Here is a 19,396-nt window from a genome sequence, read left to right as displayed (position 1 = left end):
AACTGGAAAAGATATCTGCACCCCCACGTTCACTGCAGCATCATTTATAATAGCCAGAACATGAAAACAACCTTAGTGTCCATCAATGGATGAATGGATAGAGAAAATATGGTGTACATATACACAATGGAATATTATTCAGCCATAAAAAGAAGGAAATCCTGCCATTTGAGGGGTGGGTGAAATGGATGAAGGAGGTCAAAAGGTACAAACTTGTAGTTATAAAATAAATAAGTCCTGGGGATGTAATACACAGCATGGTGACTATAGTTAATAATACTGCCCGGTATATTTGAAAGTTGCTAAGAGTAAATCCTAAAAATTCTTATCACATGAAAAAAAATTGTAACTATGTGTGGTGATGGATGTTAACTGTATTATCGTGATGATCTTTTCATAACACATACAAATATCAAATTATTATACTATACACCTAAAACTAATGTTTTATGTAATGTTATATGTCAATTCTATCTCAATTTCAAAAAAAAAAAAGAAGGAAAGATGATTTCCATCTAGTAATCAAGACAGGTTTCATTTACGAAAATGGTGAAGCCAAGGTCAGACTTTTAACCAGGAATAGAACATGGGCATGGCAGGTGGAGACAGCACAAGGTAAACTGTAATTTATGCTCTATAAAACATATTCCAGCCACGAATTGGTTGTTTTTCAACTTCAGGTTTCAACCATCAGTAACCATGCTTTGGGCTTTTGTAGTACTGCTTTCTGTGAGCCTCCAATAGCATCCGTCTCATAATGTCTCTGGCTTTTCTCCTTTTTTTTCTTTTCCTGCTCTTCTGCTTTAATCCTTCCATTCAGAGACTTCTGGTTGGGCTGCTCTTCCACTGCACAAGATAAGGCACAAGCTAAGCTGCTGTAACAAAGAGACCTAAAAGCACATGGACTCCAGAGAGATGTTTGTTTTTCTGGTAGGTAGGCAGTTGAGGGTAAGAGGACATTAATGCCATCCAGGGATGCAGGTCCCTTCTATCTAGTTGTCCCACCATCATCTAGAGGGTTATATGCCTCCACAGGGTCCAGGCTGGCTCACCCCTTCCACATCTACATTGCAGCCCATGGGAGAGAGTAAAAGGTAGAAGAGAGAAATCAGTTTCCTAATTAAGGATGTGAACAGAAATTACACTTCTATGTCACATGAGATATCCAGAACTTGGTCACATGCTAGCTGCAAAGAAGGCTGAAGAACGTAGTATCTAGGAATGGTCCAATACACTAGAGCTGGAGTGGCAAGATTAGTTATACCTGAGGAAATAGGCTCGGAAGTAAGAGGATTTCTTGTGTTTTTCAACATAATCCATCCCCAATCTAATTTTTTAATGCAGTGCTCCCCAAACTGTATCCTGTAGACCACTCTCTTGGGAGAAGTTACTAGGAATGCTGTGGAGTAATAGAGATCTGTGATCAACCTCCTTCCTGCTCTCAGATCGTCCCAATGCCCATTAGCAAAGGTATGTAGTGAAGGAACACGTCTAACTTGGTATGGCTTAACCCAGAATTCTTCAAACTTATAAGAACAGGGAATTTGTTTTTCTGAAACATCTATTAACATCCTAGGAATCAATGTCCTACAGGATATCAGTTTGTGATACAGTTTAATTTAATAAACATAATTCCTATAAGGTTTTAATATGGTGTCTAAAACTCTAATACAAGTCAAATCAAGGACCACACTTCCCAGAGAATACTTCCTGCTGCCTCATCAGAGTGCTTACTAGACCCCCAACTCCTTTCAGATTCCACCCTCTGTGCTTATGCCCATTCTTCCTACTCCAAATATGTCTGCTAAACCCTTCCTTACCCTGGTCTCAGAGCTTAGTCAAAATCTCACCTCTTTTCATCTCTTCAATTTCTAATGATGTTTCTTCTCTGAATTCTTTTAGTATTTATTGTCTCTGATATTTGACTCTCATGAGCCAACTGGTGAATGAACATGTATGTATCTCTTTTACGTGTCTTGTCTTCCACATAACTTTTAAGGATCTTCTCTGCAAGCTTTCAGACCTAGCATGAAGCACCGCAACTCCTCCACTGAGATCTCAGGGCTTAGATAAGAGTCGAAACCCACTTTAGAGACAAGGGAAATACGGGCAATTAAAATGCGACAGACCAGGGCTTGGCTCTGAAAAACCAAAAGCATGAGAAGTGGCACCTACATCTCAGAGTAGACGAACCTAACACCAGGATGGGGGAAATAGAAGCCAAACTTTCAGCTAAAACATTTTGAGGAATCAAGCCAGAACCAGCTCTTGGAGCTCGTGAGGGTGACAGCAGCACAAGTTCAGGTAGCAGCTGGAACCTCCACTGCCATCCTGTTTACCCCCTCTGTCCCCAAAGTCCAGAAATGCTGGGACAGTGGCATGAATCTTCTGGATTTATCAAAAGTCCCTATTCAAAGACCTCAGATTCTAGGCTGTACAGTAAAAGAGATGAATGGCAACCACTATACAGGTTTACCGATCCAATATTTGAACATTCAACGGTAGTCAACACATTTTGCTATGTATCCTGAAGGCACTCCCTTAACCAGCCCCCAAGTTCTGGAAGGCCAATGGATGATAATCTTACTCATGGCAATTCCATGCTCTAGAGGAATATGTCCCACTTCTGCAGTGGTAACGGGGGCCTTGTAATAGGTAAAGGTCTGCATGTTTCTTAATGTCAAAAATTATATTCCTTTTTTGGGGGGGCGGTTTCCAAAAGGTTAATTTTATATTTTGCCCAGGAAAATATAAAACTGTATCTTACAAATAAAAATTTTTATAATTGATTTTAAAATTACCATTCTAGTTCGTGCACTACAACTGCTGAGCCTGTGCTCTGGCGCCCGTGAGCCACAACTACTGAGCCCACAGGCCACAACTACTGAAGCCCACGCGCCTAGAGCCCGTGCTCCACAACAAGAGAAGCCACCGCAATGAGAAGCCTGCGCACAGCAACGGAGAGTAGCCTCCGCTCGCCGCAACTGGAGAAAGCCTGCTCGCAGCGACAAAGACCCAACACAGCCATAAATAAATAAATAAAATAAAATTACCATTCTAAATTATTTAAGTTTTCATGACTGAGCTTTTAGTACCAACACTAATAATTTTTGGCAATCACAAAACAGCATGTCACAAAACAAAAACCAATATGATCTAACACTCTGAGAATGCCATTTAGGAAAGTCCTCATCCGTGGAGAAAAGCGCTGCCTTACCCACATACAATCATCCTAAATCACCACCACACTTTCAGAACAGCCAAGAAAACACTTACACGCCAGGTTGTCCTTACAGAATTTATGTTTCACTAAACTATGTTGATTATGTCCTTTAAAACTCCTGATGTGAAAGCATATCTACAACAAAACAATTAACCAAAATATAATTGAAGATTGCTGCTTTCTTTCACTAGAAAATACAATACATACAAAGATTACTTTGATTAACTTTAAAAAATCTTCACTATTCAAGCCTCATATCACAAAAGCTGGATAATAACGATTTAGGTGCCCCCCCTGGCTAGAGTCAGTGGGGAAGAGGAAATTGAGAAGTTCAGACCTGAAGAGAATACACCATTAAGGAGTCTATATGATATTCAGTTCTTTATCATCTATCCCTTCATTCCTCTACCCAACAAGCATTTATTATGCACCTACTGTGACGGGGCAGAAGCCATCAGAGATAAGGAGAAATTTGGGATTGACATGTGTACACTGCTATAGTTAAAATAGATAACCAACAAGGACCTACTGTATAGCACAGGGAACTCTGCTCAATATTCTGTAATAACCTATATGGGAAAAGAATTTGAAAAAGAATAGATACATGTATATGTATAACTGAATCACTTTGCTGCACACCTGAGACTAACACAACATTGTTAATCAACTATACGCCAATATAAAATAAAAATTAAAAAACAAAAAACCAAAGGGCTGAGAGAATCCAGGTGGGAAAATCATATGAACCCAACTAACTATAATACAGGGTAAGATGAAGTACTGCAGTTACCGTGGGAGTGAAAAGGAAGGTGTAATTAATTCTGCCGGCAGAGACCTGCAGAAACCACATAAAAACTGGGGTGAGGTGGGGGTGGGTAGGTATTGGAACTCAGCCTTGGGGGACGAGAATTCAGGAAGGTGAAGAGGGAGGGTGATGGGGGCGGGGGCAACGCTGCCCAGGGAACATCATAAACGCCACCAGGGACAAGCCACAAGGAGAGGTATTAGTCCATCGTGGCTGGATGTGGGCCTCGCAGGGCATGGAGTAGCAGGTGGGATTGGAGGGATGAAGCCACATGATTTCTGGATCAACTGCTGCTTATGTTTTACAGCTGGCTTACCTTGGTTTCGCTAATAGCAAACCCACAAAAGCGTATTTACAAGGTCAAAAGAAACCATTCTTTCTCCTGAAAAACGAAAATTGCTTCATGATGCATTATCTGAAACATTCCCAAAGCAGAGTTACAGAAATGAGTTATCAGACTATAAAATGTCACAACAGATCAGCGGATTAACCAAGATGGCGGAGGAGAAGGACGTGCTCTCACTCCCTCTTGCGAGAGCACCAGAATCACAACTGGCTGCTGGACAATCATTGACAGGAAGACCCTGGACTTCACCAAGGAGGATACCCCACGTCCAAGGACAGAGAAGCCACAGTGAGACGGTAGGAGGGGCGCAATCAGAGTAAAATCAAACCCCATAACTGCTGGGTGGGTGACTCACAGACTGGAGAACACTTATACCACAGAAGTCCACCCACTGGAGTAAAGGTTCTGAGCCCCACGTCAGGCTTCCCAACCTGGGGGTCAGGCAACGGGAGGAGGAATTCCTAGAGAATCAGACTTTGAAGCCTAGTGGGAATTGGATTGCAGGACTTTGACGGGACTGGGGGAAACAGAGACCCCACTCTTGGAGGGCACACACAAAGTAATGTGTGCATCGGGACCCAGGGGAAGGAGCAGTGAGCCTGGGGGAGACTGAACCAGACCTACCTGCTGGTGTTGTGGGGTCTCCTGCAGAGGCGAGTGGTGGCTCTGTTTCACCGTGGGGATAAGGACACTGGCAGCAGAGGTTCTGGGAAGTTCTCCTTGGCGTGAGCCCTCCCAGAGTCTGCCATTAACCCCACCAAAGAGCACGGGTAGGCTCCAGTGTTGGGTTGCCTCAGGCAAAACAGCCAACAGGGAGGGAACCCAGCCCCACCCATCAACAGTCAAGTGGATTAAGGTTTTACTGAGCTCTGACTGCCACAGCAACAGGGAGGGAACCCAGCCCCACCCATCAACAGTCAAGTGGATTAAGGTTTTACTGAGCTCTGACCGCCACAGCAACAGTCAGCTCTACCCACCACCAGAGCCTCCCATCAAGCCTCTTAGATAGCCTCAACCACCAGAGGGCAGACAACAGAAGCAAGAAAAACTATAATCCTGCAGCCTGTGGACCAAAAACCACAGTTACAGAAAGATAGAGAAGATGAAAAGGCAGAGGGCTATGTACCAGATGAAGGAACAAGATAAAACCCCAGAAAAACAACTAAATGAAGTGGAGATAGGCAACCTTCCAGAAAAAGAATTCAGAATAATGATAGTGAAGATGATCCAGGACCTTGGAATAAGAATGGAGGCAAAGATTGAGAAGATGCAAGAAATGAATAACAAAGACCTAGAAGAATTAAAGAACAAACAAACAGAGATGACCAATACAATAACTGAAATGAAAACTACACTAGAAGGAATCAATAGCAGAATAACTGAGGCAGAAGAACGGATAAGTGAACTGGAAGACAGAATGATGGAATTCACTGCTGCGGAACAGACTAAAGAAAAAAGAATGAAAAGAAATGAAGACAGCCTAAGAGACCTCTGGGACAACATTAAACGCAACAACATTCGCATTATAGGGGTCCCAGAAGGAGAAGAGAGAGAGAAAGGACCAGAGAAAATATTTGAAGAGATTATAGTCGAAAACTTCCCTAACATGGGAAAGGAAATAGCCACCCAAGTCCAGGAAGCGCAGAGAGTCCCATACAGGATAAACCCAAGGAGAAACACGCCGAGACACATAGTAATCAAAGTGGCAAAAATTAAAGACAAAGAAAAATTATTGAAAGCAGCAAGGGAAAAACGACAAATAACATACAAGGGAACTCCCATAAGGTTAACAGCTGATTTCTCAGCAGAAACTCTGCAAGCCAGAAGGGAGTGGCATGATATACTTAAAGTGATGAAAGGGAAGAACCTACAACCAAGATTACTCTACCCGGCAAGGATCTCATTTAGATTTGATGGAGAAATCAAAAGCTTTACAGACAAGCAAAAGCTAAGAGAATTCAGCACCACCAAACCAGCTCTACAACAAATGCTAAAGGAACTTCTCTAAGTGGGAAACACAAGAGAAGAAAAGGACCTACAAAAACAAACCCAAAACAATTAAGAAAATGGTCATAGGAACATACATATCGATTATTACCTTAAACGTGAATGGATTAAATGCCCCAACCAAAAGACATAGACTGGCTGAATGGATACAAAAACAAGACCCATATATATGCTGTCTACAAGAGACCCACTTTAGACCGAGGGACACATACAGACTGAAAGTGAGGGGATGGAAAAAGATATTCCATGCAAATGGAAATCAAAAGAAAGCTGGAGTAGCTATACTCATATCAGATAAAATAGACTTTAAAATAAAGAATGTTACAAGAGACAAGGAAGGACACTACATAATGATCCAGGGATCAATCCAAGAAGAAGATATAACAATTATAAATATATATGCACCCAACATAGGAGCACCTCAATACATAAGGCAACTGCTAACAGCTATAAAAGAGGAAATCGACAGTAACACAATAATAGTGGGGGACTTTAACACCTCACTTACACCAATGGACAGATCATCCAAAATGAAAATAAATAAGGAAACAGAAGCTTTAAATGACACAATAGACCAGATAGATTTAATTGATATATATCGGACATTCCATCCAAAAACAGCAGATTACACGTTCTTCTCAAGTGCGCACGGAACATTCTCCAAGATAGATCACATCTTGGGTCACAAATCAAGCCTCAGTAAATTTAAGAAAATTGAAATCATATCAAGCATTTTTTCTGACCACAACGCTATGAGATTAGAAATGAATTACAGGGAAAAAAACGTAAAAAGGACAAACACATGGAGGCTAAACAATACGTTACTAAATAACCAAGAGATCACTGAAGAAATCAAAGAGGAAATCAAAAAATACCTAGAGACAAATGACAATGAAAACACGATGACCCAAAACCTATGGGATGCAGCAAAAGCAGTTCTAAGAGGGAAGTTTATAGCTATACAAGCCTACCTAAAGAAACAAGAAAAAGCTCAAGTAAACAATCTAACCTTACACCTAAAGAAACTAGAGAAAGAAGAACAAACAAAACCCAAAGTTAGCAGAAGGAAAGAAATCATAAAGATCAGAGCAGAAATAAATGAAATAGAAACAAAGAAAACAATAGCAAAGATCAATAAAACTAAAAGTTGGTTCTTTGAGAAGATAAACAAAATCGATAAGCCATTAGCCAGACTCATCAAGAAAAAGAGGGAGAGGACTCAAATCAATAAAATCAGAAATGAAAAAGGAGAAGTTACAACAGACACTGCAGAAATACAAAGCATCCTAAGAGACTACTACAAGCAACTTTATGCCAATAAAATGGACAATCTGGAAGAAATGGACAAATTCTTAGAAAGGTATAACCTTCCAAGACTGAACCAGGAAGAAACAGAAAATATTAACAGACCAATCACAAGTAATGAAATTGAAACTGTGATTAAAAATCTTCCAACAAACAAAAGTCCAGGACCAGATGGCTTCACAGGTGAATTCTATCAAACATTTAGAGAAGAGCTAACACCCATCCTTCTCAAACTCTTCCAAAAAATTGCAGAGGAAGGAACACTCCCAAACTCATTCTATGAGGCCACCATCACCCTGATACCAAAACCAGACAAAGACACTACAAAAAAAGAAAATTACAGACCAATATCACTGATGAATATAGATGCAAAAATCCTCAACAAAATACTAGCAAACAGAATCCAACAACACATTAAAAGGATCATACACCACGATCAAGTGGGATTTATCCCAGGGATGCAAGGATTCTTCAATATACGCAAATCAATCAATGTGATACACCATATTAACAAATTGAAGAATAAAAACCATATGATCATCTCAATAGATGCAGAAAAAGCTTTTGACAAAATTCAACACCCATTTATGATAAAAACTCTCCAGAAAGTGGGCATAGAGGGAACCTACCTCAACATAATAAAGGCCATATATGACAAACCCACAGCAAACATCATTCTCAATGGTGAAAAACTGAAAGCATTTCCTCTAAGATCAGGAACGAGACAAGGATGTCCACTCTCACCACTATTATTCAACATAGTTTTGGAAGTCCTAGCCACGGCAATCAGAGAAGAAAAAGAAATAAAAGGAATACAAATTGGAAAAGAAGAAGTAAAACTGTCACTGTTTGCGGATGACATGATACTATACATAGAGAATCCTAAAACTGCCACCAGAAAACTGCTAGAGCTAATTAATGAATATGGTAAAGTTGCAGGATACAAAATTAATGCACAGAAATCTCTTGCATTCCTATACACTAATGATGAAAAATCTGAAAGAGAAATTATGGAAACACTCCCATTTACCATTGCAACAAAAAGAATAAAATACCTAGGAATAAACCTACCTAGGGAGACAAAAGACCTGTATGCAGAAAACTATAAGACACTGATGAAAGAAATTAAAGATGATACCAACAGATGGAGAGATATACCATGTTCTTGGATTGGAAGAATCAACATTGTGAAAATGAGTATACTACCCAAAGCAATCTACAGATTCAATGCAATCCCTATCAAATTACCAATGGCATTTTTTACAGAGCTAGAACAAATCATCTTAAAATTTGTATGGAGACACAAAAGACCCCGAATAGGCAAAGCAGTCTTGAGGCAAAAAAATGGAGCTGGAGGAATCCGACTCCCTGACTTCAGACTATACTACAAAGCTACAGTAATCAAGACAATATGGTACTGGCACAAAAACAGAAACATAGATCAATGGAACAAGATAGAAAGCCCAGAGATTAACCCACGCACCTATGGTCAACTAATCTATGACAAAGGAGGCAAAGATATACAATGGAGAAAAGACAGTCTCTTCAATAAGTGGTGCTGGGAAAACTGGACAGCTACATGTAAAAGAATGAAATTAGAATACTCCCTAACACCATACACAAAAATAAACTCAAAATGGATTAGAGACCTAAATATAAGACTGGACACTATAAAACTCTTAGAGAAAAACATAGGAAGAACACTCTTTGACATAAATCACAGCAAGATCTTTTTTGATCCACCTCCTAGAGTAATGGAAATAAAAACAAAAATAAACAAGTGGGACCTAATGAAACTTCAAAGCTTTTGCACAGCAAAGGAAACCATAAACAAGACGAAAAGACAACCCTCAGAATGGGAGAAAATATTTGCAAACGAATCAACGGACAAAGGATTAATCTCCAAAATATATAAACAGCTCATTCAGCTCAATATCAAAGAAACAAACACAATCCAAAAATGGTCAGAAGACCTAAATAGACATTTCTCCAAAGAAGACATACAGACGGCCACGAAGCACATGAAAAGATGCTCAACATCACTAATTATTAGAGAAATGCAAATCAAAACTACAATGAGGTATCACCTCACTCCTGTTAGAATGGGCATCATCAGAAAATCTACAAACAACAAATGCTGGAGAGGGTGTGGTGAAAAGGGAACCCTCTTGCACTGTTGGTGGGAATGTAAATTGATACAGCCATTATGGAGAACAATATGGAGGTTCCTTAAAAAACTAAAAATAGAATTACCATATGACCCAGCAAGCCCACTACTGGGCATATACCCAGAGAAAACCGTAATTCAAAAAGACACATGCACCCGAATGTTCATTGCAGCACTATTTACAATAGCCAGGTCATGGAAGCAACCTAAATGCCCATCAACAGACGAATGGATAAAGAAGATGTGGTACATATATACAATGGAATATTACTCAGCCATAAAAAGGAACGAAATTGAGTCATTTGTTGAGACGTGGATGGATCTAGAGACTATCATACAGAGTGAAGTAAGTCAGAAAGAGAAAAACAAATATCGTATATTAATGCATGTATGCAGAACCTAGAAAAATGGTACAGATGAGCCAGTTTGCAGGGCAGAAGTTGAGACACAGATGTAGAGAATGGACATATGGACACCAAGGGGGGAAAACTGCGGCGGGGTGGGGATGGTGGTGTGCTGAATTGGGCGATTGGGATTGACATGTATACACTGATGTGTATAAAACTGATGCCTAATAAGAACCTGCAGTATAAAAAAACAAACAAAACAACTAATACTAAACTTTCATTGGGTTATTTGTATGGAAATATGTTAATATAAATGTTTCAGACATTACATGAAATTTCTAAAAATCTTATATTTGTACTTGTATGGAAATATGTATGGAAATATGTTAATATAAATGTTTCAGACATTACATGAAATTTCTAAAAATCTTATATGTTCTGGTATAATGTTATAAGTAATAATCCTAGTTATTACTTTAAAATGTATATCTCAGAAATAACTAATTTTCTTGTCAACTGCATTATTATGAACTGTCATCAAATCTTTAACCGTGGTCATTTTTAAGTCTTTTGTCATTTACAGACAGTTCTGGGTGTACTCTGATGATTTTGCAAATATGTTCCTATAAAAGGGTTTCATCTTCAAGAAATACATGGAAAAGACTCTGACAAGTACAGGTTTCTGGTAACGGACTGTACTGCTGAACTGAATGAATAAGCATTTTCAGAACTCTAATGAAAAACTGATGAACTCATAAAAGTGCTAACAAAAGATCAAGATGAAAAAAAAAATTAATTACATGGGACTGAGTGAACTGATGAGGATGAGTATAATTTTTGTGACTTTCTGTCTGAATTTAAAAAAAAAAAAAAAAAATTCCACAAGGACTCAGAGGCAAAGAATATACAAATCAATTTTCACTGCAAAGTAAAGGAGCTGTTACAGTGGAGGATTACTGGACTGAATGTCAATATTATGACATAGTATGAGTATGTTTCATGTTTCGTAATTGCAATCATTGTTGCTTTTGTTGTGGTCATCCATGTACAATGCTTGGTGTCAGTCGATTTATCTCTTGTAAAAATAAAATACAGTGTGTGTGTGTGAAAAAAAAAAAAAAATGTCACAACAAATATCCTCTAGCAAGGGCTTAGATGGCCAATGCTATGCTGATCTGTTTGCACACATTTTCTAAAAAAAATTTTTTTCAGGTTTACGGCCACATTACTGTCAGTCTCTCTAATAAAAATGCACACTTGTATTCCAGTTGCATTACTGGCGGAAAAAGAAGTTATTCATCAACAGCTTTTAAAATCCCCTCTTCAAATAGCCCACTCCCCTACTAGGGAAACTCATATACCAAAACAAAATATTTAACAAAAGAGACAGCCACACATGAACACACACACACACCAACACACACACAGTCAGAAAAACAACAAGAATTCATCAAGAAGAATGATAACTTCTTTCCTCCAAACAGGTTCAGGGCATTTATTATTTATTGTTATGCCTAAGAGGTTGAAAATAAGCAAATCCATCTTTTGGTCCCAGAAATGAGATTTGAGCAATGCATTCATTATAAAAACACTCCTACTACAACAAAATAATTGAGAGTTCCCAGTGGAGTTAAATATTTTAGGATTACCACCTGTGTCCACAGCACTTTTATAAACCAAACCACCTACTCAACCTGGTAAATACCGTAAGACCCTCAGACAGAACCCAGATTCATGGTGTGACCCTTGTCAAATCTTGAAGACTTTTTCCTCCCTTAAGTCTGCCACAATAAAACCTTGTGTACATGTCAGTTTCTTAATATGAGGTTCAATGTTTTATGTTACTTCTTGTTTCTGCTCACAGGCTATAACAATTTCAACTCTAGCTCCATCTCTCCCCTCTCTTTTCACTGCTCCCTATTTCTGGCCCTCAAATCAGAGATATTCTCTTCAATGGACTTTGTTGATAGTGCAGATTTCACATATCATTTCTCACCAGTACTGTGAATCCTACATTGAGCTCTAATTATCCTCAAAAGAGCTGCCAAACAAAAGCCTGGACTGCGTGCTCTCCATTCCTGCAAACTAAGGTTAAAATGATGTAAAATCAAATAACATCATTTATGAGTTAATTTACATAGGAAACTCAGAATTAAGAGATTTAACGGGACTTAGTAGTTGACCCAAACTCGATTTTTACCCAGGTGAGGAAAGTGGAGGTAGCAAGGAAATAGGAAGAGTTAGAACAGGTGAGGGTGGTAAGAAGAAAAAAGGTGAGAGGAGAGTAACCACCACCTTTGAGACAACAATATTTGTCAATTAAATCTCAATTAAAACAAAAAGAGAACCATAGCATCAAAAGTAGATTCTTAGAGCAACTAACTCAATTCAGTGCAGTCAGTATGTGTGAAGCACTTTCTATGAGTGAAGCACCAAGGATACTGTGAACAAGGAGCCTGGTTTGCCACGCGTCCACCATTAACTACTTAGAACATATTTGTTCGAACACCAAAGAGCTGATTTTTGAAATTTAATAAAATCTTATTTATGCACCACTTTTTCCCTTTAAAAGAGATCACAGAAAAATGAGTGAGGATATGAATGGAGGGAAAATGAAGGCAGAGAGGATGAAACCAAAAGTATGGTAAATACATAAAAGGCATGTCACAAGGTCTTAAACATTTGTTAGAAGGTGGGTTGGAAATCTGACCGTAAGCTTTCTGGCAGCCAGTGTGTAGAGAGAACACCCGTGGCTGTATACCTCACTGCATAATAAACCCCAAATCAGCTCAGGAGAAACCCAATTCTAAGACTAAGACTACACAGCAGTTTCTTTCATGGGTCCTCGTAAAGAGTACCTCTTAACTGACTACCAAGTTTCATAGGCCTGTTTCTTAAAAGGTATGCCAATGAGGAAAGTTTAGTAAAACATTTGGGTGAGGGATCCCATACCACACAGTCTAAATACCTAGCTCAGAGAACAGAGCTGGTATTTGTTTTAAAAACCAGGAAAGTTAATACTGTGGTAAGTTAAATGGGATCAAAAATTAGATACTTCTAGAATATAGCTAAGATAATGCTATTTTATTATCTATTGGTTTATAGCCTATACGTTATGCCAAGATGTCTACTATATAATGGCTTTAGGGTTCTAATGCTAGATTCTCTTGAATAAGCAACAATTCACAGTTGAAATCACCGGCAATGACAGAATTAAGTATTAGAGCAAGACAATTCATAATTCCTAAGAGAATACTATTATGCCATGCTTGCCCCATGTCAAATAAATTCCAATTTCTTTTTAAAGGGGAAAAGTTATTACAATCATTAGTTAAAACTGCCACTTTACTGGCTGCCTAAGATCATAAAAGAGGATTTTCAACCATTAAGACAAACATTCTGACACTGACAATATTTTATTATTTTATAGTATTTACAACCCACAGTAAAATAATAAAATGGCAATTTTAGAGATGGAAAGGGCTTTTGAGACCACTTAGACAAATCTTGTTTTGAAAAGGGAGTAAAACAGGCTCAAAGTAGACTGAATGACTTGGCTAAGTTCAGGAGCTAAGTGGTGGCAGGGCCGGGCTGGCCCTCAGATGTCCCAGTTGCCTAATACCAACTGAATTAGCTGCTCATTTCTGTTCTATGAAGTAAATACATCTGGTTTATATAGCTATTAGATTAACCAACATTTAGCCTCTGGTTTTCTACCGTAGTTTCATAGAGACCTCATTCAACAAATATTTATCTGCCAAGCCACAAAATGATTTCCCAGCTTAGAGTTTGCTGTAAAACAGAATACTGTTAAATTGCAATAAACAGTAAAGTAAAACAAAAACAAAAATAAGCAAACAAAAAACCCAGCCCTAATACCTAAGTGCTGGGAAGGTAGCAATGTTTAACATTTAATAAACAAACTGGTCTAAAATTACTTTGAGGCCAAAGTATCCATGTCTTTTCTACAATGTAAGTACGATCACCAACATACAAATCAATCACTATCCTCAGGAGAGAGCTCTGAAACGAGGATTATAGTATACAACGCACCAATTACAAACACATGAGGTAGAATCATAGGAATGTGTCAAACGAGAATGACATGTTTATTAAATTCAAAAGATGAAAACAACTTCTTAACATTTGGTGGTGGCATTATAACATGTATATGCTTTGTTTCTGTGAGTTAAAAAAAAAAAAAGCACACTCAAAGTTCTCTGCAAAGTACACCTGATTTTTTTTAAATTTTAAACATAGCCAATGTAGGGACCCAAATACTGTACTGGCGGCTTGAAATCACATCAGGGAGTCTCTCCAACTAAGTAGCAGAAGAACCAAATTAAGAAAGGCACAATTAGGCAAGAGCTTTCTGTTTAGTGATAATTTATCAGGCACCATGATCACTCAAAGCTGCGTCCTAGAGAACAAGACAGGCCGGCAGGAGCTGTGGATTGCTGGGACAACCACTCAGCCACAGCGCTGCAGACAAGCAGAGATTCTGTGACTGGAACGTAACCATGGACACCAGGCCATGCCTTGGCCAAAGGTAATATGGCGTGCTCTGGCTCTCTTATGCTTCAGACTAAATGTGTCCTTTAAAAAGCAATTCTGCTATAATAAACATACCCATGTTGACAAACTTTTTTTCTACCCAAAAATCACTGGCAATTACTCACCTACCATGTGAAGCATAAAAATTGTCTATTTTTCAAAAACACTAAATGCTCCTGTAAGGCACACTCCTACTTTCAGAAGAGGCCAAATATAATTGGGAACGCTTACTTGAGATACTATTAATGACAAGTCCTTTCAAGCCAGGATTTTATGAGCTGTCAGGTCACATGTATCACTTCTTTTTTTCCTGCTGCTTTCACAGGCTCTAGAGATCTGAATGTTTACAGCAAAAATGTATGGAAATAACACCTGTCTTTAGCCACAGGACTTTTCATATCAAGTGGGGCAATCACAAAACAGTGAGACCTTAGAATGAAAGATGTCCCTACAACCAGTTAATTTGATTTGCAGAAAATGGTTTAGTAGCCCTAGCTAAAACTCCTAGGCAGCCAGGATATATGTCAGTTTCTTTATGGTACAATTTCAAAGAGCATATACAGAAGCACACTCAAAGCTTCTCTTTATTCTTTGGGGGTCTTTAATCAGACAAGTGAAATGATGGAAACATTTCTATTTCTAAGGTTCAGCAAATTGACTTAATAGCACAGACAGTCAAGACCTAAAACAAAAATCTGTAAGTTAGAGACAGTCAAACATAAGGCTTCTTAAGATGATTCCCCTATGATTAAGCCTAGTAAGCCCCACTGTATCATTTTCGACCTCTTTTAAAAGAGTATCTAATTCCTGCTGGGGCATGCAATGGCACTACCCTGGATAGCATCAGGTGGGAAACATGGAGAAAAGAGTTTAGAGTTGATAATCTGAGAAAGAGCAGCCAGTCTTAGGATCCACAAACATTCTACTCAAAATGTTAATTAGATTTAACAGAAAAGTGAATCAATCATTTAAGTTTAAATGGTGTCCAGTGAAGGGGGTTCCTTGTATTGGGTTGTCTTACTGTTTGGTATATCTTTGACTGTAAAGTGCAACATTTATAATAAAATCACAAATTTCACAAAATGAAAAAAGCCTCTCTCTCCCGTTAGCCTATTAAGTCTACCCTTTTACATTTTAAGAAGTTTGCCCCTGTCCTAGTTATAAGGAACAAAATGCCCTTCCTCATTCCCTTTCTAACATTCAGGGAAGGCATTTTAAAAATGCACTTAAACATTTCTTCCACCATTCCAAACTCTGAAGCCCTGAGAGAGCTGGAGGGGGGAAAAAAAAGAGAAAAAATGAAGCGGACGTGAAAGTGACAAGATACTGGTAATGACATCGCTTACTTTCTGCTTTTCTTTCAAACTGCACAACTGGAAGAAAAAATAAATCTCTTTCCGGTTAACAATCTGAAACTGATTTATGAGGGTGTGGGGGGGCGGTGCTGGGAACTAAAACGCAAACCACGCCCTCCGCAACCGCGCACACCTGGAAGGCTCTAGTTTAAAGGCTGTCTTTCCGCATCACGCTCAGAGTTAGGGCTCCTGGGCGCCTGTCAGGCTCCATCACAATCCCAGTTACAATCAGTACTTTCCCCCGTCTTCCTGTGTCTTTTTCAGTGCACATCCACTCTCCTCCCTCCTCCCAAGCGACGGCCCTTCACAAACCACAATACAACTGGGTCAGGCCAACCGTTACTCACCAGCACACACTCATGATTCCCCCGTCTCTCGAGTCTCGGAACAAAACGCGAATTTGTCTTCCCTCTTTGAAAGGGAGGTGCTCGCGGTTTTCAGGATGGAAATTCCACTCTCCTACGACAATGCACACTCGGGGCTGTACTCTGCTCGCGCTACCGTTTTCTTAGCCCCTTTCGGCCATTTCGGCACCGACGATCGAGCCGACAGCAAAACGGCTCTAAAAACTTATTCAAGACCGTAGTTTGGACGCGGGGGAACTGCCTGCCGGGGTAACTGTGTTGCTCCCCGGGCCGCAGCCCCATGGTCCCCGCACCCCAACTTAACCGAGGTGATGCGCCGGCGCACGTCCTTTCCTTCCTGGCCTTTCCTTCCCTCGGCCCCTGGGGGTGACCCCGACTCTGGACCCCGGGGCCCACTTCCGCGGCCCGGGCGACCGCCTGTCGGGGTCCTCCCGCGCGCGAAGCCGGGGAGTCAGCAAAACGCAGTGAACGTCCCGGCCGCTGGGCTTTCGCTCCCGCGGAAGTTGCCCCACGCAAACTTTTCCAGCCGCCTCCCTCCAGCTCCCTCCCCAACCCCGGCCCCGGCGCCGGCTCGGGCTTAACCTGGGGCATCGGCGGTCGCGGATGCGTTCGGCCTTGGGTTCCTGGCGTCTGCAGCAGCCGCGCGCGCCAGGGCCAGGGGCCCCTCCGGAGCATCATTCCGCCCGGCGCGGCGCTCCCGCCCCAGTCAGCGGGCCATCCTCCGAGCCGCACGACTGGGAGAGGGCGTTCCCGGTGGGCGCAGCCTCGCCGGGCCCCCGCCTCCCAGCGCAGCGCAGCGCAGCGCGGGGCGGGCTAAAGGGAGGGTGTGTCGCTCTCCTCTCTTCTCGTCTTCGCACGCAGCTGGGCGCCAGACTGTTTTCTTTCCTCCGACCAAAATTTTAAAAGGGAAGGGGGAGAGAAAGAGAGCGTGGGGGTACCGCCCTCCGCATCTCGGGTTTCCAGGGGCAGCGCGGACGCTGGGACCGCCTCGCTTCTTCCAGGGGAAGCCCCTTCTGAAATGAACGAGAACGGGCCCCTCGCACCTTGCGGGCGCTTGAATTCAAAACTCGCGAGTAATTCTGGGTACTCAGTGCCCTAGGGGCCGTCTGCTGCCTTCCACCCCGCCGGCAGGGAGGTGCGGGCCTGAGTGGCCATCTGGAGAGAGGCAGGGTCTCTCTGGAAGTTTCCCTCCTGGACTGAGAGGAAAGGAGGGAGAGAAGCAGGTCCACCAAGGCGCCACCTCTCAGTTGGCTCAGTGCGGGCTGCGAGCTGCGCCGCTCATTGCTGAGCGCTGTGAAGGTCACCCCAGACCTACCTCTGCCAGACGTGTGCGGTGACCCACCCAGAGCTCTTTGGGATGATCTCTCCCACAGTCGAATTGGCTTCTCCTTTGAAGCACGTTTTTAACTGAAGGAGCTAAGGAACAGGAACTGTCTTCTCGACAGCTGGGAAATCTAATGTTTTTTCTTGGAGACTTTTTGTTTGTGAAAACAAACAAACCATTTAAGAGCAACCTAGTCCAACTTTCAAATAGCTTACTTACAACACAGTTGCTAGATAAAATACAGAATGCCTAGTTAAATTTGATTTTCAGATAAACAACAAATAATATTTTTAGCATAAGTATGTCCCAAATATTGCATGGGTCACACTTATACTTTTCTATGAAATATTTGGGATATACTTATACTAAATTATTTATTATCTGTAATTCAAATTTAGCTGGGCATCCCGTATTTTTATTTGCTAAATCTGCAAGAGGCTTGAGTTAATGAATCAAAGCTGGCAAACAGTGCAACAAGTGGCAAATCTCACCTGATGACGATCTCCTTTCTTTATTGAAAAAAAGATACAAGTTTCTATGATAGCAAAAACTTTGTCACCACTTAAGGCCGATTCATATGTGTTAATGAGCATCTGTATTTCAAAATACCGTTGCCCTGCACAGATAGTGATGCATTAAACATTAAGTCCACAGGGGAAGTAACTTACCTTACCTGAGTCCTTTCCTTCTATATGCTAGTGCTCCAAATGAAAGAGATTTGTCTACCGTGAATAAAGCTGCAATAAACATGGGAATGCAGGTATCTTTTTGAGGTACTTATTTCTTTTCTTTTGGATATATACCCAGTAGTGGGATTGCTGGATCTATGGTAGTTCTATTTTAATTTTTTGAGGAACCATGATACTGCTTTCCATAATGGCTGCACCAATTTACATTCCCACCAACAGTGTACAAGACATCCCTTTTCTCCGGTAGCCATAATATGGAAACAACCCAAGTGTCCAACAAAGGATGAATGGACAAAGAAAATGATATATAGATGCTGTTTATATATATAATGAGATATTATTCACCGATAAAATAGAAGGAAATCCTGCCATTTTGACAATATAGATAAACCTGAAGGACATTATGCTAAGTGAAATAAGTCAGAAAGACAAATACTATCTGACCTCCCTTATATGTGGAAGCTAAAAAAGTCAAATCCATAGAACCAGAGAGTAGAACAGTGGTTCCCAGGGGCAGGAAGTTGGGGAATATGGAGGAGATGTTGGTCAAAAAGTACAAACTTTCAGTTATAAGATGAATAAGTTCTAACAATCTAATGTACAGCATGGTGACTATAGTTAATAGTACTGTATTATACACTTGAAATTTGCCAAGAGAGTAGATCTTAACTGGACTAACCACACCAAAAAAACAAAAAAGGTAACTCTATGAGGTGATAGATGTGTTAATCAACTTGTGTTCATTCACAATGGATACATATATCAAACCATCACATTGTACATTTAAATATATACACTTTTTATTTGTCAGTTAATTATACCTCAATAGAGCTGGGAGGGGGGTCGGAGAAAGAAGAGTTTTATTTGGAGAGAAATGGAGAAGAGGAGGAGAAAATGTCCATTTTGAGC

At 40.5% G+C, this 19,396-nt stretch overlaps 1 protein-coding gene across 1 annotated transcript in view; it reads right to left on the bottom strand.

The window, feature by feature from the left end:
- Positions 1-17,320, bottom strand: part of MCUB (mitochondrial calcium uniporter dominant negative subunit beta) — a 102,072-nt gene extending 84,752 nt beyond the window's left edge. Inside the window, 1 exon segment of the mRNA XM_059924215.1 lies at positions 17,057-17,320. Coding sequence (XP_059780198.1) covers positions 17,057-17,152 — 96 coding nt within the window. The 5' untranslated portion in view covers positions 17,153-17,320.
- Positions 17,321-19,396: the final 2,076 nt, after the last annotated feature.

This window comes from Balaenoptera ricei, chromosome 5, assembly GCF_028023285.1.
Source record: "Balaenoptera ricei isolate mBalRic1 chromosome 5, mBalRic1.hap2, whole genome shotgun sequence".
NCBI classification, from domain to species: Eukaryota; Metazoa; Chordata; class Mammalia; order Artiodactyla; family Balaenopteridae; genus Balaenoptera; species Balaenoptera ricei.
The sequence above is the reverse complement of the archived record's forward strand: the minus strand, read 5'-3'. Positions and strand labels throughout refer to the sequence as shown.